This window comes from Nannizzia gypsea, genomic scaffold, assembly GCF_000150975.2.
Source record: "Nannizzia gypsea CBS 118893 supercont1.1 genomic scaffold, whole genome shotgun sequence".
Taxonomy (NCBI): Eukaryota; Fungi; Ascomycota; class Eurotiomycetes; order Onygenales; family Arthrodermataceae; genus Nannizzia; species Nannizzia gypsea.
Window position 1 is genome coordinate 184,686 of NW_003345201.1, and position 27,472 is coordinate 212,157.

The following is a 27,472-nucleotide window of genomic DNA, read 5'->3' on the forward strand; positions in this document are numbered from 1 at the left end:
GCGAAAAGGGATTCTTCAAAATTCCCTTGAACTCATGTTGTACTATCCATCCCATCTGTTGGCTATACAAAGATTCCCATGAAGCCAAGCAGGTATTTTATTTATGAAGTCGCCTACATACGATTTTTCGCACTGGTTTTTTGGGTTCTTATTTTGCCGGAATTGGCTTACTTGCTCTCACGCGCAGTTAAGTCATAGCAGAGACGATCCATCTATCCATAGTGTGTCAAATCATCCTGCCATGGCATGTTTGGGCTTCTCTAAGGCATCTTTGTCCCTAACAGTGAGGTGGGCGGCAATATCGGTCAAGGGGTTTGGGTACTGAGGGTTATAAATTTTGATGCATACTTTTCGTTAAACTGGCTGGCCGTCCTACATGTATCTCCACATCCAAACCCTTCTGGGTTTGTCACCTTTCTTCCAACCCATTCCCATGAATCTTACAGCCCTAATGGCCGAAGCTCGTTCACTAGTCTTGTACCTTGGCCTTCGCCAATGCGTGCATGCTATTGGGTCTCTCCATCGCGTTAATCTTGGTCCGATGGGTATAGCCCACAAGATCAAAGAGCGCCGGTTCACGGTATCCCGGAGTTTTCTCTTGGGTGCCTACTTCCCGCCAAGGAAGTTGAATCGATTTTTGCAGATGCTTTTGTTCGATTCTTCGCCCCCTTTCTGCACTTAGTGCATGTTGGGGAGGAAACAAAAGCTTGTCTCCGAGGGCACTGTGTTACACTCACGGAAATGGAGTCTGGGAATGACGGTTTGATCTGGCCCGCTAGAATTTAGGAGACGGGATGTCGGTACTGTGTCCAGTGGGCGAAAGTATACTGAGAGGCTTAAGCTTTAGGGTGGCTGGTTGCTTCAGTGGGTATCTTGGTAACATGCTTGGATACTGGGACCATGTGGGCAGTGGATTTATTCAACTGAAAGCTCTGTCTGGAGCTATGAGCAAGTTACAGTTCTTCTCACCATCACTGTTTTGCTTTCTACTTTATCGATACCCCACAAGGGATGGATTTTCCTTGGAAAACCCAACTCTATGTGAGAGAGTCTCTCAGAGCTGCACTCCACATCTGCTGCTCAAATAAAAGTGCTATTTACAGGATATGTCGGAACGATGCAAGTAACGCCTGGTCTTCAGGTTCATTTACGTCTGGGAGCTCATGCACAGAGAGGGACCTCTCTCGAGTGAGGATCAAAGCCCTGGCTTGTCTGATCTGGCGCATGCCCGACTTGAATGTTCCGAATCTCCGGCTGTCTTGCCTAGTGCAACTATCCCGATGGTGCTTTGAGTCTAAAGACGGGGTGACATCCTGGGGATTTGGTGAAACCGCACAGAGTTGAGTTGACCAAGGGGATATACGATAGACAGAAGCTGCTTCATTTTTGGCGAGTAGTATGAAAAATCTTCCTCTTAGCATGTCATTGCCGGTTGAATAGGCCTCCGCTTCTCGTTGGAGGTGGAGGCCAACATTATTTTTTTTATAAGTGGCCCCATTCCATCGTTGCTGATTCTACAGCTAACTATCCTGGTAGACTTGCCTCGTATCCTAGGGCTACAGCCTGGATAACGCCCTAGTTCAACCGTTCAACGGGTACAAAGGTGCTGGCTGGCCTTAATTAAAATGGGGCACACCAAATATATCCTCGTCACAGTTCTGTATACCCACGTTGCACACAGCGTCACCGAAACGGACTACACTTCTCTCCCGAGTCATACAATGTTGATATCAATACAAAGTTTATACCGTAGGACGCTCCTTCCTCCTCATCGATAAGTCGATGCACCGTTGCGGTTTCCTTCCTACATGGTTCCTTCCAGTCTACGCCATTTTTAATATTTTGTTTAGTAGTATTTTTGCTGTTGCTAATCTTTGCTTTGTTATGCTTTCAAATACAAGGCATTTTGTTGTTTTCCCCCTCCTCTCTGTCTGTGAAATTCTATAGAGTCATTTCCGTCGCCTGAGAGAGAGCCATATTTTACTGTTCTGCTCTACTGTTGAGTATTTTTGAGATCTTCCCTTGTTGGCTTGTATTATGCATGATCGACCATGCATTGCTTACGCTACCTTATTCCGTTTGTTCTCTTTGCTGTTGTTAACGCCGACAAAAATGATGATGGCCAGCCGACTCGTCTTCGTATGCCCCCGGTGTTGAGACCTCCATTCCCCCTCGGCCCAATGCCCCGCCCGTTTCCCGCTCCAGGGGGGTTTTCTACGAGTAATAATGCTGAGCCAGACGACCAAGGGGCCCCTCTTGCAGCCTGCGGGCCTTACGCTGGCTCCTGTCCTGAGGGCCTGTGTTGTTCGTCCTCGGGTACGTAACATTGATGGTGATACTGTCACTTGGTATTCGTGTCTGATTTATGAATGTTAGGATATTGTGGGAAGGGGCCCATGTACTGTGCTGCCCCGGACTGTTTGTTTGAGTATGGCAGTGGTTGTGATGTTCACAAGACGCCCAGCGGAGAAGATACATCCGATGTACCTCGCGATAAGGTCGGGGATGTCCCCTACGGCGAAGCAGCCATTTATGACTGTACTGTTCCAAACACCATTGCCTTGACATACGATGATGGGCCGTACATCTACACCAGAGACCTGCTTGATATTCTCGACTCGTTTAACGCTAAGGCCACTTTTTTTATTACTGGGATCAATTCAAACAAAGGTGCAATAGATGACCCCAACTACCCTTGGGCCGACTTAATTCGCCGGATGTATAATAGCGGCCATCAAATTGCCAGCCATACATGGTCTCATCAGAATCTTGATCAGATTTCTGCTTCTCATAGGAAACAGCAGCTGATAAAAAACGAGATGGCCTTCCGGAATATCATGGGTGGCTTTCCAACCTACATGCGACCACCATACTCGAGTTGCTCTGCTGCATCTGGATGTTTAGGAGACATGGGTGACCTGGGTTATCATGTTACTTACTTCAACCTTGATACCGACGATTACAACAACGATGCTCCAGATATGATTCAACGCTCAAAGGACATATTTGACTCCTATATAACACAAGAAGGGCGCCCTCTCCTTGAAATTGGCCACGATGTTCACGAACAGACGGTTTATAACCTTACAATCCATATGCTTCGTCGTCTTGAAGGTAGTGGATATCGCACAGTTACGCTTGGAGAATGCCTAGGAGACCCCCCCGCCAATTGGTATCGATGGACTTCCCGCCCTGATGACCAAAGCCCTGGAGGAAAGCCACAAAAGGGCGGCAAAAAATTCAAGCCGGTCAAGCCTCCATCCCCTGACGGAACTTGCGGCACCAGCTTCACTTGCACTGGCTCCACTTTTGGCCGCTGCTGCAGTGCCTTAGGTTTATGCGGAAACAGGGCTCTTCATTGTGGAAAAGGCTGCCAGAAGATTGGAGGCGTTTGCTCTGGAGACCATTCCGACACCAACAAAGACACTCAACTGGGCAAAGAAAATAATAAGGGGTCCAAGGGAAAGGCTGACCATTTTCCTAAACACAAGGTTAGCCAGGAAGCTGAAGATAATGAAGAAAAATCGAAAAACATTGAAGACACTAAGAACAAGAAGGACGGGAATGAAAAGAAAGACTCAAATGAAGGACCGGCTGGGAGCGACGAGGGCCAGAAGACCGACGCTGAACAGCTTCCAGCTGACGAAAGCGACCATGAAGAGTAATTCTTAGTGAGGATTATACGTTTCTCTTTTTTCTTTTTGGTTTCCGCATGAAGATTTCTCTTACGAGGATAACTTGTGGTTTTTTTCTTACCTGACTTATGTTAGGAGTTGAACTAGTGCATTTTTATTTTTAGCTAAGAGCACTATCAATGCAATACAGATCGTACTTCAATCCTCACAATTAAGTGAAATGTATGTAGGGAAAGGCGACCGTGGAAGTTGCTCTAAGCTTTATTCCCAGCATTGGTTTACCGTAGAGTTATACATTTCTGTCTTATGCATACTGATAGTAAGAATTAAAAATATAACTAGTGAAAAAGCAACTAGCCACTTATACTTGCGTATCTAAAGAGCAAATGGGTATCGATATAAAGCAAGGTAATATGAAATTCGTAACGACGTACACCATGGAAAGCGATAGATGGGGGAACTCTATCATTTCCTGACGACTTTAAGCAAAGGTGCGATCCTCGCCTTCCGACTCAGTCCAACACGATAGGCAACCTTGGCGGTAACAGCAATAGGACTGTGTTTGTCTGCCCCTTTGAGAGCCGGCTTTTTCGGGGTCTCAGTAGAAGGGATGGGCTCAGCTCTTTTATCAACAGGACTCCTAGGGGTTTCGACGGATGTGTGAAGGTCGTGATGGTCCACCTTTGGTTCAGGGGTTTGTTGTTTGACGATATCTGGAGATGAACTTGGCTGAAGAGAGGCAGAAGGGATATTGTATTTATGGTTTCCACAAGGATCATCTGGAATTAGCGTCTCGATCTGCTGCATGGAAACATCTTCCTGACCTGTTTTCTTCCGCTTCCTTCCTCGCTTTTTTTGTGCCAGGCCGACATATCCGTTTGGTTTATCAACAGCCGTTGTGGGAACTTGAACTTGCACTTCAATCCTTGGAACTCCCTCGGTAGTTGAATTAGTCTCGTGGGTGGGGCCATTTGTGGCGAACAGGTTATCATTTTCATTTAGATCAAGGATATCATCTGATGCATCTGTGTCATCTATGATAGCTGGCCTAGATTTTTTCTCGTCTATCCAGATCACATCATCTTCGATATCAGATTCAACCATCCTCCGCACCACAGCCGATGTAGTCTTTCCTCTCTTAACTTTCTTTTTCCGACTTTTATTCACCCGTTTAAGGGAGTGCTCCTTCGGCTCCATTCCACTGACTGTCTGCGGCTGTGGTAGTGAATTCTCTGGCTGTGTCAGGATGTCTGCTGGTTCGACAGAATTTACGTTCTCGTCCCGTTGAGCTATATCATCTTGGTCTTGAGAGGTTTCTTCAGCGTCAATCACTGGTTCGGGAGCAGGGTCAACTACAGGGACAGTCTCCCTTCCAAATTTAATGCTCATATAGCTTCGGGGGACTTCTTCGATAGTTGATATGGGATCGACATCAAGCTCTGGGTCTTCTACCACGGCACCTGGCTCGTGATTTTCCTCTGGTATGTTTTCAACAGTACTGATGAGTTGACAACCAGTCGCCTCTTGTTCCAGCTGATCGTCTGGAACCTCCCATAAACTGCCAGTGTCAACGTAGCTTGACGGGGCCGCTGCGGTGATTGATCCCGTGGTTGTGGCAGGGGTTAGGTGCGGTAATGGGTATCTTGGGACCGCAACTTCAAAGGGAAACGGCAGTGCAAGTTCATCCATGCTATGAGCCGAGGATTGGGGTGCATACGGCCCAGGTGCGGTCAACGTCCGTCGCACACGATTGAGGGTCGTTGATGACATCGGCACCGTGTCGCGTGAAGATGTTGGTTCCATTGTAGTCATAAGTTTGCAAAGTGGGATATATTGTTTTATATTAAGTATAATAGATAGTTACCACCTTAGAAGATCTGTTGTTCGTAGTTATGCTTACAAACCATTCAATATCTTCATCACTCTATGTTCGTCGTCTTTTATGTCTCTTCTTATGCTGTGGTTAAGCGCGTCAAACGCGTAATCACGTGATATGTTCCGTCGCCAATCGCGCTAAAAACTTCAACGACAAAAGATTACAGCAGCAAATTGAGATGCATTTTTACAGTGGAAGATTAGCCTTATAAGCCAATATTGGATGATAAACTGTTTTGCTACTATTAAAGTGATTTGTCTAATTGCCAAAATATCCTTAAAATCTCCTTGACATCCCTTAGTTGATATGCTACATGGAGCACAGAGTGACCAGTTAACTAATAATGCTAGTTAACATAACTGCAAAATATCGAGCATCCAAAGTTTCGCAGTTAAATGTACCGGTCGGGCCTATTTCTTGCGCAAATATCCTCTAAAGACGGTCTGCCTAAAGATACACAGTACAGATCAGTGTGATACTGAATAACTGCTGCATATTACTGATAACTTCGCCGCATAACATGCGAGATTTGTACAACTTTCTACCACCAGAGTCGGGCGACAAATGCAGAACACAAAATGCAAAGGCCGTGCTGGACCTGGAGAAGGACCCATGTAGACCCCAAGTACAACGCACTGTCTAGTAGGTGGGGTGGTTAAGTGATATCTGCACACCGTCGTATTTAAAAGAATAGCTACGCTCTACCTTATGGGCTTTTTCTGCAGACAGTTTTCATCTTCTTATTCTCGTACCCCACGCAGATTCTTTCTTTCCTAGCATCGTTGCTAGGGGGTAACCGTCTAATACCCAAAGACCAAGGTCTACATATATTATTTACGGCAACATGCCCTCACTGAAGATTCTTATTTGCGGTGGCGGCTGCGCTGGCCCTGCGCTGGCTTACTGGCTTGCCTCCTGCGGCCATAAAGTGACAATCATCGAGCGTTTCCACGTGCTCAGGGCCTCAGGCGCGCAAATAGATCTTCGAGCCCAGGGCATCGAAGTCGTGAGGCGCATGGGCCTCCTTGGGGCTGTCCGCAGCCGATCCGTTGATGAAATGGGCGTCGCTTTCGTCAACTCCCATGACAAAGTGCAAGGGACAATCCTTGCAAACAAATCTGGCAAAGGTGCCCAGTCCCTTACTTCTGACTACGAAATCATGCGTGGAGACCTGGTTCGATTGCTATATGATGCAACGAAGGAAGATGTGGAATATATGTTTGGAAAGACCGTTGAAAGTTTCGATCAGGACGAACATAGCGTTTTCGTTCGTTTCTCCGACGGTTCTTCTGATACTTTTGATTTGATAGTTGGAGCTGATGGCCAAGGATCACGTATTCGAAAAACCATTTTGTCGTCGGGTGGTCCAGATCCCTATTGGAGGATAGGTGTCATTTTGGCATATTGGTTTATTCCACGTGCGGAGACAGATACCAACATCAGTACTGCTTATCACAGCTCCGGCGGCCGAGTACTATTTCGCAGAAGCCACACTTCGACAGAGTCACAAGCCTACATTGCACTCCGCGACAGCTCAGAGGAACTACGGAGCATTCCTAAAGCCCCCATCGAAAAACAGAAACAATTTATTGCCCAAAGGTTCCGTGATGCAGGCTGGGAGGCTGATAGGTTTCTCAAAGGCTTGGAGACAACACAGTCCTTTTACTGCGAGGAGGCTCTTCAAGTCCGCACGGATACATGGCACAAAGGTAGAGTTGTTCTGGTGGGAGATGCCGGATATTGTCCATCTCCATTCACTGGTCTCGGGACTACCGTTGCCCTCGTTGGTGCCTACGTTTTGGCAGGGGAGATCAGCCAACACGCTGGTAACCTGCCTCAGGCCTTTGCAAACTATGATAGGAAATTGCGCCCTTTCGTCAATTACGTTCAGGAACTGAATCGGAGCTTTATGCCTTATTACCTGCCTCATAGCCAATGGGGTGTTAATTTTTTCCATTTCGTCGTGTGGTTAATGTGCGTCCTTCGAATCCCTGAACTCATCACACGATTTTCAAACCCCGATATTCAAGGCTGGGATTTACCATCCTATCCTGAGTTAGACAGAAGAACAGATGTATAGGTTAGAAAAGGAGACTGCCTGGGACAGGCCTAATTATAGCTTCGATTTTTTTCCCCCCTATATTCCAGATCCTCTTAGTGCTGAATACGGCAGGAAATGTGGGATCCCAAAAAAAACACGAAAAATCGTTATTAAACTTGTAAGGGTATCTAAACCATTCAATTCATGAGATCAATAAGGGTGCTAATGATAGCTACAAGTTCTATGATTTATATTACTCAGTATTATTCGGCTTCATCACTCCTCGACCAAAAAACTCGCTAATAAGCCCAAACCGGTCTTTACTACGCTGTAGCTCAGAGTGGAACAACTCATGCTGGCTAGATGCTTGGACCTGTCTCTCACGTATTGCCTTGAGTGTTGAGTTATGCGGCGCGCAGACGGGGCATTCCGCATCTTCATCAACGGTGTTGAGACATCGTTGGTGGAAGGAATGCTTGCAGAGGAAATGAACTGTGGGAAGGTCAAGGTTACCTCCACAAGATGAGCAGCGACGAGCCTGAAAGACAGTTGGTTTAGAACCGAGTTCTTCCATCTGCTGTTTTCTGGACTCCGTCTCTTTTGAGTAACTAGCTATGAGGCGACGGTTCTACAAGGTATCCAGTTAGTGCTGTGCATTATCAAGGTGGAATGGGTGAAACTAACGTTAGAAATCTCCTTTCTTTCCCTTTCGATGTTATCACTCAGGTACTTGTTAATCATGCCCATAGTGACCACAGAATTATTGCTGAATGCCTGTATCACCTGCAAGGGAGCCATCAACCCGTCCCGATCAATCTTTCGAAGAACTGCATCCATCTCGCCACCTGCTTCTTCGAGAATCTTTGGACTCGACGCAAAGTACGTCAAAGCATCGATATATAGCTGTGGGTCTTCAGGCCCGTATTTTTTTAGAGCCTTTATCACACCTTGGGTATCCTTGGCTGATATATATGATCGTAAAATATCTGCTCTAAGACCTTCCTTCTCCCGGACCAAGGTTTTACCCTCATGGAAATTGGACAAGTCTGATAGTAGAAGAACGTTTGATGCAGAGACGGGAATCTATGAAGGATTAATATTTGTAGGAAGGTAAGGGGAGAATTATTATATGACTCTTACGTTCTTGCCCTGTATCAAATTCTTTGCTTTTGATTCCCATTCCTCCTTCTCAGAGGGCGATTTCTTGCGGTTTGCCGTATCCAGGTACATTTCGAACAGGGTAGTGTATAGGTCAACTTTGTCTTCATCCTTTAGTCCTTCTGGCTCAAGAAGATGCTCCAAGAAGGCGATAAATTGATCGGGGTGGTCAACAAAGGAGGAAAACGCAGTTCTAGGTTTCGGAATTTCGTAACTTGGCGAAGCTATATCATCTATAGTTTCGGGTTCTGCCGTTGCTTGGGGATTGGCTCCATTGCTTTGTTTATTATCTTGCCTGGAGCCTCCTATGTATGGCAAAGGAATGAATGATGCAAGATTTTGGACAGCGCCTCCTGTAGCTTGCGGTTTAGCTTCAGCAGGCTGTTCTTCTTCCTTTCGAGGCTTGAATCTTCCAGAGTAATAGTCAATAAAAAGTTGTGTCGTTGGTTCTGGACAGTTCTCAAGTAGTACGCGTGCATATTTCATCAAATTTGGGTATGCCTAAAGTTGGAGGTTAGTAACGGTCATCTGAACAGTATAGGGAACGCTGGTGGGTAGAAACCTACAAGATCTGGTTCAAGGATCCATATATATTTAAGGGCTTCAGAATATTTCTTCGAGTCCTCAATCAAGATGTCCACCACCATGTCGCTTTCGCCATGCTTGGTAGCCAAGTATGCTGCCTGTTCAAAATAACCACCCTGACGGCACATGGCTATAGCTGTTTCCAGGTCAAACTTGAGTTCTCCAGGTGCCATTATGAAGGAATCTAGCTTTTCAGTATCCTTCAGTTTCGCGTAACAGTTAAGAAGCAATGTGGTGTGGTCCGCTGTTGCCTTGTCATGATCATGCAATTCTTCCAGGTAATCAATGAGGTTGTGGATTCGTTGAGTGTCAAGAAACTACTAGAGAGTTAGCAGACAGCGGCACATAGTTTAATTACTAGACGAGATAAAGGATAAGCTCACCTTGCGAATAACATGAGAGGGCTCAGTATTGTCAATTGCTCGCAGATACTGTTGCATGGCAGTATCATAATCCCCTCTTTGATATAAGAAATCCCCATACTTTCTAAAAATGACATTCTGTTGTAGTCTGTCGACTCCCGACTTCTGCGCCAGGTTAATTGCCAATATATATAGATTTCTCTGGTATAATATGTCAAGCTTTTGTTGGAGTGGTTTCTCATGGTATCGGTTGACCTATAAAAATATTAGATCAAAGCTCAAATTCGATAAAGAATGTGTGGCATACCTTTCCATTAACGGTGACAATGAAAAAATCTCCCCATTCCATGAAGATGAACTTCACACTGCTACCGAGAGCTTCCGAGTGTGCAATGAATCTCAGGTCCGACTCCAAGAGAGTGAAGGTGGAAGTGTTGAAGATATCATCAACTTGACTGGTTCCAAATCTACTGACGGTTTCTGTCCTTGACAGGGCTGCTCTAGGCGGGCAAACCAGCGCAATGTAATCTTTGAAAACGTTGACCGAAGTTTTGGGACTGTCAAAAGCAAAACTCGGCCCCCGTCCTCTACGGCCATATGTATAGATTGCGTCTTCCCTAGCAACAAGAATATCGCCGGTATCCTGGTCGAAGGTCATGCATCCAACTCCGCATCCCAGGTTTTCGAGGGCACGAGCCGGCTTTCCATCTCCTTTCCCTCCGATTACCAGTGAGAGTATACGGCTAGTGGTAGCGATGAATAGAGTCGTGGGGCCGGATCGTTGTATCTCGAGGCCGGTAATGGGTTCCTCCGATTCGAATACTATGCGCTGTTCGGCTCCACGGTCGTGTATGAGGTCTCCTCTGATAAGGGTGACAGAGCCATTGGCAAAGCCGACGGCAACCTGCCAGAGATCATCAAGGACTGCCAACGCGGATATCTAGAGCGAGTGTGTGAGCGTTCTATCTTGCATAGGGAGCATGTAGAGGAGCCATTAATCGTACTGGAAACTGTCTCAGCTTGTTTTGAACCGATTTCGTGGACCGACAACGAGGCCCCCCGGTCTTCTTCTCTGTCTCGTTGAGAGCCCATACCTTCAGGACGGGCTCGTTGGATAGGTCCTCACTGATTGTGACTAGGTAGGAGGTCGAGGGGACCTGTCTCATATGCGTGACCGAGCCGCCATCGTATGCCCGAAAGGAGCGGACGACTTTGTATGCCCGGGAGAGGATGTGAACGGTGCCGTTGGTAGTGCCGACAAAGAGGTTATCCGACCCAGTGCAGACGCTGCTTACATCGTTCTAAAGCACACGTCCATCATTAGCAGCGACTCGATAAATAGACGGCGTAGATAGTAGCTAGTAGATATCGGTATGGAGGATGCATACGGTGAAGACGGAGCTGCCTTCGCTGTCGACGAAGTCCACCTGCGAGACGTCGAAAAAGTTGAAGGTCTTCCACTATGTCAGGCGAACAGCTTCTGTTAGCTTCTCCAGGCATGGCAAGGGTCAAATCACTGCCGTACGTACCGAGGTCAACGCCATGTCCGCTCTGTCTGCGCCATCGAGCGGGTGTTTGTGGTGGTTTGGGAGGTTTTGGGGATGCGAAGTCGCAGCCTGTGAGGTCATCACCAAAACGCCAGCCTCCACCTAAATAATTAACTGCTAAATAAGTAACCATAGTAAAGCTACGGAGAACATGGTGAGACTACCTTGAATGCCTACAAAAGAGAGAGCACCGGCTACGGAGTCAACATAGGACGAAGAAGACGACGAGTAAGCGCACAAGATATGTTATTCACTATCTACTCCGTGTCGACGAAGGAACTAGGTACATTCTGGTGACGCTTTTGCACTCAGATCTCCCGAGCGATGGCCGCTATCAAAGGGCTCATGGATGTGTGTAGAGGCAGCCGCGAATCTATCGGCAGACGTATCCTCCGTCGACGATCAAGTCAGCACCGGTCGTGTACGTGCTGGCGTCACTGCAGAGGTAGACATAGGCTCCCTTGAGCTCCTTTGCGTCACCGTTGCGGCCCATTGGGATCATGGAGAGCCAGAGGTCCTGGACCTTCTTGTCGACGAAGTCAGAGAGGCCGGTGTCGATGTAGCCGGGGGAGATGCTGTTGACACGGGCGAAGTCGCGCCATTCGTTGGCCAGGGAGCGAGCCATGTGGATGCAGCCGGCTTTGGCGACGTTGTAGGAGGTCTGCTCCTGGGGGAAGTTGGCGATGTGGCCGGACATGGAGGAAGTGATGACGAAGCTGCCGGTGCCTCGCTCCTTGAAGTGGGCGCCTACGGCCTTTGCACAGTGGAATGTGCCGTTGAGGTCGGTCTGGATGACCTCGTTCCAGGACTCGACGGAGCCCTCGAGGATGCCGCTGTCGGCGGTGCGGCCGGCGTTGGCAATGAAGGCATCGATCTTGCCAAAGTCCTTGATGACGGTCTTGACGAAGTTGTCGACGTCGTTCCAGTCGCCGACATTGCACTTGTATGCCTTGCACTTGACGCCGTACTTCTCCTGGAGCTCTTTGGCGTTCTGCTCACCACCCTGGGGGCGAGAGGAGTAGGTGATGGCAACGTCTGCTCCCATCTCAGCACATCCACGGGCAGCCTCAATGCCCATGCCTCGGGGGCCAGAGGCGCCGGTGACGACGACGACCTTGCCCTTGAGGCTGAACATTTCCATGAGGCTGTTGGTCTTTGGAATTGGGATGGGCATGATGGCGGCTGGGTTGGCTTAATTGACTTGAATGGGTGATAGGTAGACAGCGAATTGGCTATGGACCAGGAGCAGATGGAGGGAGAAAGATGCTCAGGATATGTTTATATCAAGTATTTAAAAGGGGGGGGCAGGGACGACTGTCTATATATACATGTGTTTATATACACGGAGGCACATATACATACACACGGATGTATATACCAGGCCGGCCGGAGCTGCCCCTCCCCCTCCATCCCTTCCCTCCCTCCTTCTGCCCCTTCTTCCGCCAAGCGAACAATGGCAAGTTCCATGCTGCGACACGTAGCAGTGCAGTGCAGGGCCGGGCATACGACCGACGTATCCGAGGCGAAAGTGACATCATGGGCAGCCGAGATGGAGCTGCTGCTTTACTGACATCGCACTGGCTTGTGAGGGCTGTGGAGTTTCACTCCGCCGCCAGGAAGTTAATTCTACTACTGATACGCGGGATTTGCTAAAAAGACGCACCGAAGAGAACAGAAGGATGGAGAAAAGACGGGCCAGGGTATCATTACCAAGTTCTATGGGCTCTATCGCTGATGCTGATGCTGATGCTGGTGTTGATTAGTTAGGTATGTTGCTACTGTCGCTGTTGCTGATGTTGTTAATGCTGACGATGCATGGGTAGAATAGAATATCAAAAAAATCTAGAAAGCAGGTAAAGGAGTCAAAGATTAAAAAAATAGCGAGGGATCGCTGCGAGAACCAAAAAGAAACATGATTACATTACACACATATGTATGGAGTATGGACCAACACATCTTGGATCTTCGCTCGTGCCTAAACCTTGGGAGCCGGCGGTTTCAGGCCATTGGTTGTTGTTGTCGTGTTATCTCGCAGCAGCTGTCGGTCCCGCTCGATATCCCAGCTTTGAAGGAAGCTCTCAGCATCTTCGATTGCTCCTGTTAGGTCGAAGTTCTCTTGCAAAACCAACAAGCCTTGGCCGTCTGGCTGAGTCGAAAGGTCTGTAAAGCCGCTCATGGCCATAGCGAGTGACAATGGCGCTCCTGACGAGCAGGCGGTGGAGGGCTGTTCCCGGACCAGCAAGCTCCCAGGAGGGGCACGAGTGGGAGGTTGGGAGGGGTCGGTGATCTTCTGAGCTCGTAGACCAGGAGGACAGGATGCAGATAGTGCTATTTTGTTGGGCCCTGAAGAGGTCTGCAGTTGTTTTGGCGTGGTCGCCCGATATTCATTCGCTTGATTGCTGATGTCCGTATTGGCGTCGTGGAATCGGGCGTTCTTGGACACCACACTCGGTTTTGATTTTGAACCCTGAGCTCGAGGACTGCCAGTAAACGAATGGAACGGCTTGATGCCCTTCTGCAACGAGCTGCTCGAGGCAGCTCTTCGAAGCAGGTTGGTGGGGCGCTGCTGCGCGCCTTTCAAGGTTGGCGGGCTCGCATTCTTATTCGTTCCTGACTTCTGTGTGGTCGGGGCTGAAGCTTGTGAGTCGCTGTGCTTGTTCCTCTTACTATTCGGTGGGCCGCCGCCGTCAGTTGCAGAGTGGTTGCTTTGATGAAATGGCAGCTGGAGCAGATCTGCAGATGTAAATGGCGTGAGTTGTGGTGGAGTGAAGATAGGTGGGACTACCTGGGCGGCTGGCATCGTTTCCGTATCTTGTTCTGGAAGAGTTGAGCCCGTCTTCCACATCTCGCTTTCCCTCAGGCTCAAAGGGGGGAGAGATGTGTTACACGTAATTGAAGCCTTTTGGCGTTCTTTTGCGATCGTCTCGCTCTCTTGCAAGGGTTCAAATTTACTTCCTGAAGTAGCTGCATTTCCAAGTGATGAGTTGTTTGTGGCGTTGAGAGTGCTGCTTGCAGCTGGTGCGGGTATATCTGCTTCATGCTGGTTCTTCTTGCATAACACAGGCTCAAAACGAGGGATAACCCTGGAAGGACCGCTTCCAGTGCTTGGGCCCATTGGTAAACGAATAGACTCCTCTAGACTGGACTTGTGCAGCATCCGTAATTTGTCCGCTCCGACCGAGCTTTCTCCACAGTGGTTCTGTTCGATAAAGGCAGCTTGCTTGTTGTGGGAGGAGGCTTGGTGAGCAGTGGGAGTCGATAGTCGAGCGGCGGGGACAGGAGCGTTGATTGCTGTAAAGTTGATGGTTCTGAGGTTAATGTTCTGACTAACGGGTGTACCTGAACGGCAGGGAGAGGGCAAGCTCCTCTGGGACCTTTCGGAAGGCCTCTTCGACACGCGACAGCTATTTAATCTGACAGCAGGCGACGGACTGGGAGACTTCGGAGTTTCATGTAGCCCCTGGTGAAGTTGTGTGTTGTCTCTCTTCAACCATGCATCCGACGCAGTGGCTGATCTTGATTTCGAGGAATGTCTCGAGCTGGCTCGACTACCCAGGTTCGTGCGTATTCGTCGACGCTGAGAGTCACCCGCAGAATGGTTCCTCTGGTGCGAATCACTCCCAGGCACCAAGCTTGGGGTTCCCTGAACCGTTGCTGGCGCTGGACTGAGAGGATTCTCTGCTTGTATCACACCTGGCCGTGAGTTGTGCTGTTTCGTGCTGTGGGGAAGAGACACCGATCGTGGGCTGCGCGCTTTCCGCCAGGGATTGACCCAGCCATCGTCGAATGGCCCATTGAGCGTAGCCGTTAAGATGAACGGCGGATGCCCATGCAAGTAGTCCTGGGCCACCCGTTCGATTCTCCTTCTCTTTGTGGCCCTGGCGACCTCGTCATGCTCGCTTTCGCTGTCTGATGAGGTGGAGGATAATGGGTCAAACGATAGGGATGATAGGAAAGAGTCCGGGAATTTGATGGGCATTATCGTGGACCGGAGGAAAAGGAGTTCAGTATCGAATGCCCTCGGAGTACAGGCTGGTCATTGAGAAACAGACGCAGCACTCTGTATGGTTGGGATGGCATTTGCGGGAGGCCACAGCGGGCAAGACAGTAGGATATATAGTCGCAGGCTGTACTAATCCCCCAGGGCACACTCGAAGGCGAAGGTAGGTAGGTATTCCACAAGGACAACAGCTTGTGATTTGACTAATTTCAACGGTCACAAGGATGTTCTATACGCGCCACGAGAGTGAAAGAGGCTGTGGTTGCCTTGCGGCTGCGGCTGTTGCCTTGTTTCGAAACGGCGCCGGCGACTATCCTTGGACTTCTCGGGAGCTCTCTATGCTGAATCGTTAGCCGCTTTCAAAGCAACAACAGCAACAAACGTTCTGCGAGCAACGGAGACCAAACCTGCGGACCTTCAAAAGTCCAGTTTCAAAGTGTTAGTTTCAAGAGCGACGACCTTGCACAGCGGGCCGACAGAAGTTCCAGCGCCACAGAGCCGAGACCACAATAAGCTGTGCCTGCAAAATATGTTGTCGGGCGTAACACTGTCAACACCAGCGCAAACACCCAACAGCTCGCTCTCTCTATCTCCCTATCTGTATCTCCTGGTCTTCTTTTCCTGTCTTTTGTCGTCGTCACAAAAATCTTTTCATGTCGTCAAATTAAAAAAATTAACAAAATTTAAGCATAAAAATAAAGTGACAAAAATAGAACACACGTGATATTACTAAGCATCACTAGCTGTTATAGGAAGTTTGTTTATCGTCTCAGGTTGATTATTTTTATTGTTTGTACGGTCGAATAGAAAAGCGAGAATGAAAAAGTGAGCAACGAGAGGACGAAGAAAAGAGCAGGAAAAAGTAAGGAAAAGGAACGATCGCGATCTGCAGGCCCAAGTCTCGTCTAGGGAGAAAATCAACCAAGGAAAACGACGGCCAGTGAAGCTGTGGCTGATAGACGCTGTTCGCCTCGCTTGTTTATTTATCTTGTTTTCTAGCAGGGCAGCATATCTATCTTCATAGCAATTCATCCTACTCCGCTTCTGGTCGCTTCGGGGTGGTCTTCTTGTTTTTTTTTTTTTTACTTCTATCGTCACACTCTTTTTTTTGGCTTTCTGTACTTTGGGGTCTTCGTTGAATTTTTCGCCGAAGTGACGGATCTTATTTCCCGTATTGATATGACTTCGCTGTCAGGGGAAAGAAGCGCGTCGCTCGAACATCTCCAAGTCTAGCAAGCCGACGACCATTGCCAGCCTGCTAACCAACCAGCCGAGCAAGCAACATGGCAGAACCGTGGCTAGACGGCCTCGATGACGACTGGGAATCGCAGCAGGTTGTCTCTGCGACCAACTCGCCAGACCTTCCGGGCGACAGCGACGACGCCGACGCCGACACCTCGCCCACTCCCTCTCCACGGCCTTATCGCGACAGCTCCAGCGCCAGCAACGAACCCCACAGCCACCACTGCTTGGGGCAGACCTCGACGGTAAACAGGATGAGCGATGGCCATGGGACGATGCAGATCAAAGCACGGAGCGAGGGAGTCAGCAATACCACGCCGGAGTGGAAAAGGAGAATCATCAGAGGCGAGCGCGCTCTCGGCGAGGCAGGCGACCTTTTCGGCCCAATGGGGTTGGAGACCGTCTTCAGGCCGCCATCGTTCTCAGAATCCCAGTTCCAGTCCCATATCTCGGTCCCTGTGGCTGCTGATGCGGCCGCTCGCCAGGACGGCTTGTCTTCACGCGAACCGTTCCACAGCCAGAGAGCAAATGGCACCCAGAAGAGCCAACGGAGCCAACGGAGCCTATGGAGTCAACGGAGCCAGCGAAGCCAGAGAAGTCGCGGAGGACTTTTTCGCGATTCCCATGGAGGAAACGACACCTCGTGGATGGAACATATGTCGGAGGTCATGATAGGAGGCGATGGGAGGCCCTACACCGCGCAAAAGAACCAGCTCGAAAGCATCGAACCCCTGCGAGAACACCTCTCTTCCCTGAGCATTGAATTCAACTCGAGGCTTAGCTCTAGCAGCCATGCCAGTGCTAGTATAATACGCGACAACGGGGCCAGCTGTATCTCGTTACCGAAACGTAACCAGTCGAGCCGGAGTCCGACACGATTGGAGAACATGCCTACGTTCAGTGACAGCCTCCTACAGGATGACAACTTCGAGGCCGACGCCGATAATCTTACTTCAATATCACTACCAGAGGGCCTATCCATGGGTACACAGGATTGCACGTCACCGGCCAGCATCGTGGATGCTTCACGTCAAGCAGCACATTCGGACAGCGGCTCCTTTCGCAGACGGACACCATCATCGCGTCCACCACACACTCAAGACTCAATTCTAGAGGAAGACTCGATATCTCCTGTACCCCAGACGCCGCAAACGCCGCCGTCGATACGCCTTTACTCTCCCCAAGACGTGGAACTGCCAGCGGAGGATAGCTCAAAGCCCAGGCCCTCGTCTTCAGGGAGCCCTCTAAAGCTGTTTGGAAACCATGATACCTACACGAGCAACAAGCTCCTGCGTCGGATAAGTCAGTTTGAGGCTGCCAATACCTTAGATATAGATGAACCTAGCCATCTCGATGCAGAACGCGAAGATATTGCCTCAGATGAGATACCTAAGGTATCCTCCAGGACCAATATTTCCAGATCAAACCATATTACAAACGCGGGAATGGAGAATAGACAGCCTCGAAATGCGCTTCAAGTCCCCAGCCCTTCACAGGACAAAGAAAATAGCATTCCACACCATATATACGAGAGACAGCTATTCCCCCTGTCCAAAACGGAAGCTAAACGCAGCCTGAAACGGTCGTCGAAAATCACGGTCTCAAAAAGAAGGAGAACACTACAGGTTCTCCCAGATCAAGATCAGGTTTGGGACGAGTCGATACTTGATTCTACTGGACCTTTCTCAAATCATTCTCTCACTGAAGGTATGGACGGAGGTCAACAACGCCTGCCTTCTTATTCAAGGCCAACTGCGCCGACGCCAACTAGTTTCCGACCTATCACGGTGAACGGACAATCCCTGTTTGCCGGCACTGACAAGCAGGAAACAGCCGCATGTCCCAATGCCAGTTTTGTATTCCACATCGAACATCCCAGGAAGGGCTCGATTACTACCCAGGAGTATTATAATGAAGCATCAAAAGTGATGGACCATATCAGGGCTCAAGGAGGACCGATAAGCGGCTCCACCCGACGGAATGAGGGTTATCAAACCATCTATGAGGATGATTCCGCTTTATACAGCGATGAATCCAGCGAAGAGCAATTCTCGCGACCTCCCAGCCGCGACGGTGTTGATTTGCGGAAGCAGAGGGAAATGCCTCCGCCAAACCCTAGGATTATTAGCCACTTGAAGAAATTTGAGGAGAAAGACGAATTCGACGTCGGGATGGGTGCCTCTGTGGGAACATTGAAGTTCAGGCAACAACATGGTCTGCTACACCCAAATCAGCCATCCCATCGAGATACTGGATGCTTTGATGACACAGTGGAAAGCAGCCCTGAGCACATCCAGATAAGTCCCAACAGCCGGCATGATGGGCAACAGAGTGAACTAGTACTTCGGTCAGAGGAATCTATAAAGAGCCAAAAATCAGCAGCAAGCCTTCCGACTGGGTTTTCCCAGGGCTCTGCCAATAGCTCTGGTGCAAAGGGGATCATATCTTCGGATCGAGTCTCCCATTTAATACCAGAAAACATTGGGAAAATGATATTTGATCGGAATACCCAATGTTGGGTAAAGAATAGAACTAGGTCTGACCAAGATACCCATAATCGCTCCCAAACTGCCAGTGAGGATGATCCCTTCAAGGATATATCTGACCTCAGCGTCGACGAGCTAAAGGAACTAGCCGTCGCCCGCGGCCTCATACCAGCAGGGGATGCATATGACTCTGAACCTGCGCCGCCATCACCTGAAGAACCTCTCCCCCCAGAGCCTGAGAAGAAGGCACCTTTTCAAGCCGAGCACAATACCCGCCCACAGACCCGAGAGAGCGTCCAGAATCCGATGTCTGAGTCTAGTTCGGTACAATCTAAATACACGCGATTCACCGTTAGTGTGCCCAAGCCAGGCACTAGAGCTACTTCCTGGGGATCGGAGGAGTTCCAAAACCACAAAGTGAACCTTGAAAAGCCCCAAGTTCTGGAACAAGAAAACCAGGATGATCAGCAACCAGAGGCCTATAGTGGCCCATTACAGGAGCCAAACAACCGGGCACGATCCAGCACTATCGCTTTTTCCTCTCCATTGGTTTCTGGAGTTGCATACCAGGGCGAAGACGAATTATGTTCTGAACATACTCAAGAAGCCCATGAGTGGATATCAGATGCCGCAGTTCCAAGTCCGTTGGGTAATACCCCACCGCATGATATTCCATTGCCGGAGCAAGACTGTTTTGAACTATCATGCATCCAGGAAGGCACAGAAGAATCAATTGATAGACAAGGCGAAGAACAGAATAATGATCTGTCTGTTATTCCGTCAGTAGCAGACATTGAGCAGTCAGTCATGATTGCTCCGCCGAACCCGGAATCGAGCCATTACAGCTTTCACATGAGCCCCCTGTCGGAGTTCACGGTCAATCAGGCTGATGAGTCCATGAGAGGCGAGGCCAGCTACGTTGCTAAACGAGCAAATCCACGGGCTCTACGACAGCTACATGGGAAATTAGCACTGGCCGCCGAGAATATCGTGCAGCACATAACTGATGCTGAGCCATACGAGGCATACTGGGAACAAATGCGTCGGTTAGTCTTGAGAGGAAAGAGGCTCTTGACCCTTCATCAGCTAGATAAGTATTGTCCTCAGCTCCAGGAGTTGGATGTTGGGGAGAACAAGCTCAGCCACCTAAATGGCGTCCCGACAACAGTCCGAAGCCTCGACTCACCACACAATTGCCTCTCTGGTCTGACTTCATGGGGCCATCTATCAAACCTTCAATATCTCGATATATCCGGCAACGGCTTGGACAACCTTGATGGACTCTCTAAGCTATATCACCTGCGGAGTTTGAATGCGAGCCATAATAAGCTCACCTGTATCAAGGGAATCTTTGGGCTAGACGGCCTATTAAAGCTTAAAGTCTCAAATAATCAATTGACATCTGTAGATTTTAAGCATGCTGACCTGTAAGTATGCTCGTCACCTATGTGTTGGGATATGCGGTCTAACATTGGATAGTACCCGATTGAGTAAACTGGACCTGAGTGGTAATGACATCCATACCATACAGAACATTGATGTCCTACATGGGATCGAGACTATCGATCTTCGGAAGAACCAGATGCAAGAGTTCGCGGTACGCCGGTCTCTTCGGCGTTTAGATATTCTCAAGCTGTCAGGGAACCAGCTCAGCCACCTTGATTTGTCGTCATTCCCATCATTGCGTGTGCTATATGTTGACTGCAACCACCTCAGCACAATAGAGAAGCTAGAGGATTGTCGATTCCTCGATACACTCTCTATGCGGGAGCAAAGTATATCCTCCAAAGACCCTAGCAACTCGACTTGTTATGCTGAACCCATGACAGTAGCCCTCAAGCTGGGCAGCCTGTCTTCAATCCGCAAATTATTCCTTTCATCAAACTTCCTCTCAGAGGCCATGCTCAAACCAGATACTCCTATTCTAAGCTTGCAACTCCTAGACCTAGCCTCATGCACGCTTGAGGCTTTGCCTGAACAGTTTGGGGAAACATTCTCTAATTTGAAGACACTCAATCTCAACTTCAATGCCTTGTCGGATATTAATAGTCTACGCGGCATAAAACGATTGAATCGGCTATCTTTGGTAGGCAACCGTATCGCACGATTACGACGGCTGTGCAAGGTCCTAGGGGAAATTGGTGGAGCATACGGCTCCTTGACCAGACTCGACTTGCGAGGTAACCCGTTAACCGTTGGATTTTACCCACCACCAATATCGGGCAGTGGGAAGCAGCAGCAAAAATACACAGGACAAAACGCCCAGCGAGGTCTTATCAAACACAAGGCTGACGACGACTTCCTTGACCGGTCTCTTCCATACATCGGAGGAGGGAAGGACATTGCCCGACACCCTTCATACCACTCTAACAACTACATCGACTATCCTCCCTTGGCCGCTCATGATGAACAAAACGAAGCTGAAAACAATGAAAAGGAAGTAGATGACCCCTATACCGTCCCCGTCGCGGATCCATTCGCAGATGCGAAGTACCAGGCACACCTCGATGAGCCTACTCGGCTAAGGCGACGGGTGATAGAACTGATGATCCAAAATGCTACGTCAGGACGACTAACGTATCTCGACGGTCTGCTACAGAGCAGTTCGCCAGATGACAATGAAATTAATGATGATGATGGCAGCGGACATGTCGGTCCTGGAGATGCGCATGTTCATGCCCACGAAGGCGCAGTCAGGGTGAAAAAGGACTGGGTATGGAATCGACTGGAGCAGCTGGGCGTACTGAGGAAGAAGGAAAAGGCAACGGAGAAAGGCAACGGGAGAGGATAAGGTGGACGTTTTCTTTCATTTCTTTTATATCTCTTCGGGATGCTTTTGGCAGAGGCAAGGAAGGGATGTTGACATGGCGCGGCGTTGCCCTGGTTTTTTCTTCTTCGATTTCTACATTTTGTTTTACTATATTATTTCTGGCCTTTTCTGCTTCTTTTCTGTTCTTCTTTCATGGCCCCTGAGTACGGGAGAGCAAATTCCGTTTGGATAGCTGGCTTAATTCAATGGGTACAGGTGCATACATTCATACATTAGGGGAATTATCAGGCAAAAAGGAGTAACTTTGAACTGACCAATTTTATATATTATTACCTTTCAGCTTCCGTATTCGTCTCGAGCAAAAGCAAAGCAGCGGCAATGCAAACTGGGGTAAGAAGATATAAACTATGGCATTTTTCTAAGAGCATACGCTGTAGTAATAAAAAGCAACGAATTTTTCGATAACCGACCGTTTTGCCTACCATTCCGAACCCGCTGTCATAAATCATCCATCCCAGTGATAGAGAAGAAGGAAACCCAGTAGAGGAGAGAGCCGATACGTCGAATACATAAGCAGACGAGTAAGAGAAAAGGAAATAAAGGAGAAGGAAAAGGAAGAGCATCAGTCCCGAGTCAATGAATAATTGAATAAAATCATAAATTAAGCAGCCGGAAAACGAGCGCCAAACAAGCAAGCAATAAGCAAGTAAATAGAGAAAAAGACAGACAGACGGACCCCGAAGGGACACCGGAAACTCCATCTCCCGTCCATAAAGTAAAGGTTGTAAGTAATACGTGGGTGAGGAATCAATCTTTGGAATAACCGAGAAGAAGCAACAAGATAAAACGAGAAACATCCTCGTCAGAACGCAGGAATAACAATAAAAGCAAGCAAGCAAGCAAACGAAACGAACAAGCTGAACAACGTGGATGGGTGTATGAGTGTATGCAGGATGTATCCTCTTTTTTGTTTCTTTTTTTACCTTTCTTTCCTTTTGTTATCCGGAAGCATCCATGGCTTCGCCGTTTCGCCTAATGACGGCCAGCCACTGACTAGCGGCCGCCGTACATTCATCCCGTAACAAGCTATCCCGAAGCCTTGTTAAAAAAGAAATACCCGGAAAAAGGGTGGAGGAATTGCAGCGGTTGATAAAACGGGATGAAAACAAAAAAAAAGGTAAAACAATTGCTTAACTAGCTGGAAGGGGAATAAGAATAATAAACACATGCAAAGTGAAGAAGGAAAATAACGCCGTATCCGTCTTTAATTGGTTGGGTCGTTGGTCAATTCAGTTCCCTCGCTCCCAATTGCGCCGGCGCCTGTTTCCGTGCCGTGGACCATGCCGATACCGATGAAAGAAGTAAACGAAAGGAGAAGAAGCAAAAGCAGAGGCACAAGACTCAAGAAGAAAAGAAAAGAAAGGAAGAGCGGGGATGGGGGTGGGTAAGGGTATCTTGCAGTATTGTGTGGAAAATATAATGTCAAGGTTGCATACGGAGTAGTGTATAGCAGTTTATACACTGATCTCCCCCTCCTCTAGCTCGCCCAAGGCTTCGTCCCATGCCCATGCCTCGCCTCTTTCCCGGCCGGCTCCAACGACACTTGATGGTGCAGCGGAGAGTGCTTCACCTTCTCCGCGCTCGACATAGTTTTCACCAACCATGGCGCTGACTTCGCGTAGGATGCGCTGGAAGTACATGCGTAGCGTGCGCAGGCCACGGAGATAACCTCTATCGATATCTGTGGGGTTATGAGGCGGACAGCGGGATGTAGGCGGGATGCCGTCTTCGCCTGTGACGCAGTTGGCAAAGTCGACGATTTTTAGAGTGAGGTTTGATGGGTTGGGAAAGGCGGAGTTTGAGTGTGTTTCGAAGATGGTGCGGTGGGATTTTGAGTCCTTAGAGAGAGATGAAGGGGAATTGGAGGAGCGATCACGGTCGCCGTCGTAGAGTATAAGTAGGGATGATGCATAGAAACGGTAGCCGGGTAGACGGACGATCATGCTCTCGAGCTGGGAGAGCTTGTCGAGGATGATGGGGATTTTGCCGATGACGGAGGTGTAGTCTGCTCCGTCGTAGAGGAATCGAGTGAGAGCGTCTTGGAACTCGCGGCCAGAGGAGAGATCACGGCCAAAGTATTTGTCTTCAAAGAGGTACTCGCGCTTGGCGACGTTCCAGACCTGCATGCCACAGAGTCGAACACCGAGCTGCTGGGAGGTAGTGCTCTGACACTTACGGCGTTGAGATTTCTTCTTCTTCTCGTCGGCGTCGATACCGTACTGACGAGTTCCCATTTTCAGGTCGAGGACACAAGGTTTGTTCATACCGGCAGTGAGATCCTCAAGTAGCAGGAAGAATTGAACACGATCCTCACTGGTGGCGGTCGTCTGGGCTTCCTTGGGGTTTGTGGGTAGACGTACGGGTTCACCGTTCGACGTACCCAGGGAGACGGGAAGGGTTACCTGCTGGTGTCTGCTGGCAGTTGCGCTATCAGACTTGACAGGCGGACGCACATCGTCTTCCATCTTGAAAATCTCATCCTCTTTGTCTCCGCCGTATCCTTCGTCCTCGTAGAACATGAGATCACCGGGGCCGGTGCTCATGCTGCGTTTCCTCTCGAGGCCGGAACCCGAGTGTCTCCGTCGACGGCGCTGGCCAGCCAAACGGGTAGCTGCATCCTCCTGCATTGAAGCCGTAGCTGAAGACGAAAGCGCGGGGTTACCTGCTGCAGAAACAGCGAGTTCGCTGCATCCTCTATGTAAGGGCGTGGGTTTGCCGTCCTTACGCAGAGAAGAGGTATCAGATCGTAGCTTGGGGATACTTCTTGGGCCACGATGGCGGCGTTGATGGTGCGAGTGTATGGTGGGAGGGGTGAAGACTTCGCGCAGGACTTGTTCCTGGAGCTTTGTGTTGACGGTGGTGGCACCCCATGTCATTGATGCTTCAGCAGCAGGCTTGTCGGACTCGCCGTTGAGTTCCGGCGTTGACCTGGGGGAGCAGGTGAGGTTGGCGGAGACATCTTCTAGCGAGCCGTAGCGAGACTGGGTGGGTGTGGCATGCCCGCTGCCACTGGTGCTCTTGGTCGACTGGGGGGTCATGAAGAGGTCAAAGGGGATGATGTGGCGGTTGTTCTCGAGGATGACCTTGGGTATTACACCGGTGACCTGGGACTGGCTGAAGATGCGTTGGCCGCTCGCCTTGCCAGACTCCGTGCGTTTGGGCGCGGACGGTGCCGTAGCAGCGGGAGCAGAGGTTTGGGCATCAACAGCTGTAGTAGACTCGGCTGTTGCGGACTCTGATGTAACTGCAGCGTTGTCATCCTTGGTATCCTTGGAATCCTTCTTTCCGGGTTTTTTCGATCCCTTGGAGAAGGTCACATTCAAAACACCAATATATCTGGCAAGGAAGACGAGCATTTCGGGATGTCTCTTCTCGATACGTTCATAGAACTGGTTTTCTCTGTTGTTTAGCTGCTTGCATACTGCACGCCGGGAGAAACGGAAGACAGTGGTGTGGCCGCCGACTTGATGGCGGTAGGGTTTCAGTTCGACGGCACCGAGGGGAGCAGTCGGCGACCGTATGTGCTGAGACACAGGATTCTTGATCTGAGGGCGAGATGGCCTGGGAGTGCCACGAGGAGTGGTGCCTGCCGCCTCGTCGTGGGACGATAGGTCATCGTCGTCGTCTGGTTCATCGTGAGTGGTGGAGGTGTAGCTTTCAGAAGCAGAGATGTAGTCAGACTCAGAGATGTCGGTGGCTGGTTCGACCACTACAGTGCCAGCGCCCGCGCCCGCCCCGGAAGGTACGGAGACGGCGAGAGGGCCAGCGGAAGAGACGGGCTGCTCAATTGGTTCAGGGATGGTCTTGCGCAGGTCACCAGTGAAAAGGCTCTTTTCGGTCTTTGAAAGGAGGGAGATGTCGACCAGGTTGCTGTCGCTGAGGGAGGGCTTTAGGTTGGCCGGGGAAGACGAGAGTGGCTGATCCGGCTGCGGCTTGCTGTCAGCATCCTTGTCTGCAGCTTCGAGGGGTCGCTGGTGCGGGAAGTAAAGGGCAGAGGATATGCGTTCTTTGTCCTCATCTTCGTCCTCAAACACCGATTCGGCCAGACCAGGTCGGGCTGCAGCAAAGTCAGAGTCTGGCGAGAAGCCCTCGAGCGTGTGACCGGGATAGAGCATTCGAGTGTCACGGGATGGAATAGACCTTGGTAACCCTGGTCGAGCTCCATTGGCGGATGCTGCACCATCCTGGCGGCGGTGCTGCTGCTGCTGCTGCTGCTGCTGGTGGCGGCTCCGGATTTCGTCGAGGAGTTCCTTGGGGACAGCTGGCGATTCGTCTGATGCGGTGTCTGGCCGGGTGCTTACGCCCACACTGGGGAGCTCATCAAGAGAGGCGAGGTCTTGAGCAATGCTTTTCCTGCGTTCTGGCTCGCCGGTGTTCTCCTTGAAGAGCCCAAGGTAGTGGCTTGACTTGCGGGAGCGAACATTGGCACTGGGATCGACGTTGGCCAAACTAGCTTCAATGGACTTTTCGACTCTGGAAGTGCGTCCGCGCATAAGGTTGTGGTGATGATTATGGTGATGGTGATGGTGGTGGTGAATATGGCGGTGGTGGTGAGTATGAAGGTGGGAGCTAAGGTCCCGAGAAGCGAGGAGAGCCATTGTGTCAGTGCCAGAGGATGATTCTTCCTGGTCGTGATTCTGATCGTGATCCTGATATTGGTCCTGGTCCTGGTTTTGGTCCCGGTCCTGTATGTGGCCTCGACTTCTGCTTGGACCTGGCTGAGGGCGGAAGACGGGCGATGGCCGCGGTGAGAGACGGTCAAAGGTGAGTGGAATGCCGGAATTGATGTTTACACCGGTGTTATTGAGGTTGGAGAGGGAGGAGACGTCGGCTACTGTGCGAGAGCGAGAGGGCAATGGGAATTGATGCTGGTGATCTTGCTGCTGTTGCTGGTGGTGGTGGGTCATGCGATCATCTGGAGTTGGATCTGGCGAGGGAGCTGGCTGCCATCGTGCCGAACCGAGAGACGAGGAGAGCGAGCTCACATATCTGTTCAGCTGGCGAGGACGGAAGTCGTATTTTCCCTGGTTTGGCGAGTGTTGCTGGGTCTCCTGATCTTGGTCTCTGTCTTGGTCTCTATCTTGATCCTGCTCGTGCTCGTTGTCCGGCTCCGAGGGCAAATAGTGAGTAGCAAAGATGGAGTCCCGCTCCGTCAGCTGGGGTGACTGGGATCCGTAGTGGTGGTGAGTCCCTGACACCAACGACGGCTTGACGCCAAAGGTAGAGACCGAAGAAGACGAGGAGGTCGGCGTGAGGCCAGGACAGGTGTTGGTCCGCTTGAGGGTTGGGTGAGGGCTGTGATCCGGCAGCGGAGGCACGGCGGACGGCTTTATCAGGGGAGTCTGGGGCGGCGAGGGAGGAACCGACTTTGAGGGAGCCGAGAAGGGCGAGAGGCGAGAATCGATAGCTGGCTCTGGCGCTGCCGCAGCAGCAGCAGCAGCAGCAGCAGAAGTCGTAGTATTAGTTGTTGTCGACGGCGGTGGTGATGCGAGCAGTGTCGGGTCTACTGGAGACGCGCTGCTGGGCTCCGTGGCGCGGCTGTCGGAAGCAAAAGCGGAAGCTGACATGGGGAGGACATTGGCGACCAGCTGAGAGTCTCTAGAGCGTCCTTTTCCCTGCTGTCTGTCTGTCCAAATGGCCTGGCTGGGTTTATATCAAGAGATGGGCGGCAGTTGGTGGTGGTGATGATGATGCTTGATGATGCCCGGCG

The 27,472-nt window shown here is 50.0% G+C and overlaps 8 protein-coding genes across 8 annotated transcripts; 3 read left to right on the forward strand and 5 right to left on the reverse strand.

The window, feature by feature from the left end:
• Positions 1–2,051: 2,051 nt before the first annotated feature.
• MGYG_00074 (chitin deacetylase) lies at positions 2,052–3,665 on the forward strand (the record flags this gene model as incomplete). The annotated part of the gene is made up of 2 exons (XM_003175934.1): positions 2,052–2,316; positions 2,377–3,665. The coding sequence occupies 2 exons, from the start codon at positions 2,052–2,054 to the stop codon at positions 3,663–3,665; spliced, it is 1,554 nt and encodes a 517-aa protein (XP_003175982.1).
• A 435-nt stretch (positions 3,666–4,100) lies between these two features.
• Positions 4,101–5,438, reverse strand: MGYG_00075 (hypothetical protein; the record flags this gene model as incomplete). Its single annotated transcript, XM_003175935.1, has 1 exon — positions 4,101–5,438. One exon carries the CDS (start codon positions 5,436–5,438, stop codon positions 4,101–4,103), a length of 1,338 nt encoding a protein of 445 aa, XP_003175983.1.
• A 917-nt stretch (positions 5,439–6,355) lies between these two features.
• On the forward strand, positions 6,356–7,591 carry MGYG_00076 (oxidoreductase; the record flags this gene model as incomplete). Its single annotated transcript, XM_003175936.1, has 1 exon — positions 6,356–7,591. One exon carries the CDS (start codon positions 6,356–6,358, stop codon positions 7,589–7,591), a length of 1,236 nt encoding a protein of 411 aa, XP_003175984.1.
• A 214-nt stretch (positions 7,592–7,805) lies between these two features.
• Positions 7,806–11,201, reverse strand: MGYG_00077 (hypothetical protein; the record flags this gene model as incomplete). The annotated part of the gene is made up of 9 exons (XM_003175937.1): positions 7,806–8,180; positions 8,237–8,635; positions 8,693–9,211; positions 9,277–9,612; positions 9,679–9,912; positions 9,965–10,597; positions 10,662–10,958; positions 11,046–11,117; positions 11,187–11,201. 9 exons carry the CDS (start codon positions 11,199–11,201, stop codon positions 7,806–7,808), a joined length of 2,880 nt encoding a protein of 959 aa, XP_003175985.1.
• A 376-nt stretch (positions 11,202–11,577) lies between these two features.
• Positions 11,578–12,378, reverse strand: MGYG_00078 (mannitol dehydrogenase; the record flags this gene model as incomplete). The annotated part of the gene is made up of 1 exon (XM_003175938.1): positions 11,578–12,378. One exon carries the CDS (start codon positions 12,376–12,378, stop codon positions 11,578–11,580), a length of 801 nt encoding a protein of 266 aa, XP_003175986.1.
• Positions 12,379–13,179: 801 nt separating this feature from the next.
• MGYG_00079 (hypothetical protein) lies at positions 13,180–15,183 on the reverse strand (the record flags this gene model as incomplete). Its single annotated transcript, XM_003175939.1, has 1 exon — positions 13,180–15,183. The coding sequence occupies one exon, from the start codon at positions 15,181–15,183 to the stop codon at positions 13,180–13,182; it is 2,004 nt and encodes a 667-aa protein (XP_003175987.1).
• A 1,304-nt stretch (positions 15,184–16,487) lies between these two features.
• MGYG_00080 (hypothetical protein) lies at positions 16,488–21,723 on the forward strand (the record flags this gene model as incomplete). The annotated part of the gene is made up of 2 exons (XM_003175940.1): positions 16,488–20,359; positions 20,412–21,723. 2 exons carry the CDS (start codon positions 16,488–16,490, stop codon positions 21,721–21,723), a joined length of 5,184 nt encoding a protein of 1,727 aa, XP_003175988.1.
• A 1,493-nt stretch (positions 21,724–23,216) lies between these two features.
• On the reverse strand, positions 23,217–27,329 carry MGYG_00081 (inositol hexakisphosphate kinase 1; the record flags this gene model as incomplete). Its single annotated transcript, XM_003175941.1, has 1 exon — positions 23,217–27,329. One exon carries the CDS (start codon positions 27,327–27,329, stop codon positions 23,217–23,219), a length of 4,113 nt encoding a protein of 1,370 aa, XP_003175989.1.
• Between the last annotated feature and the right edge of the window lie 143 nt (positions 27,330–27,472).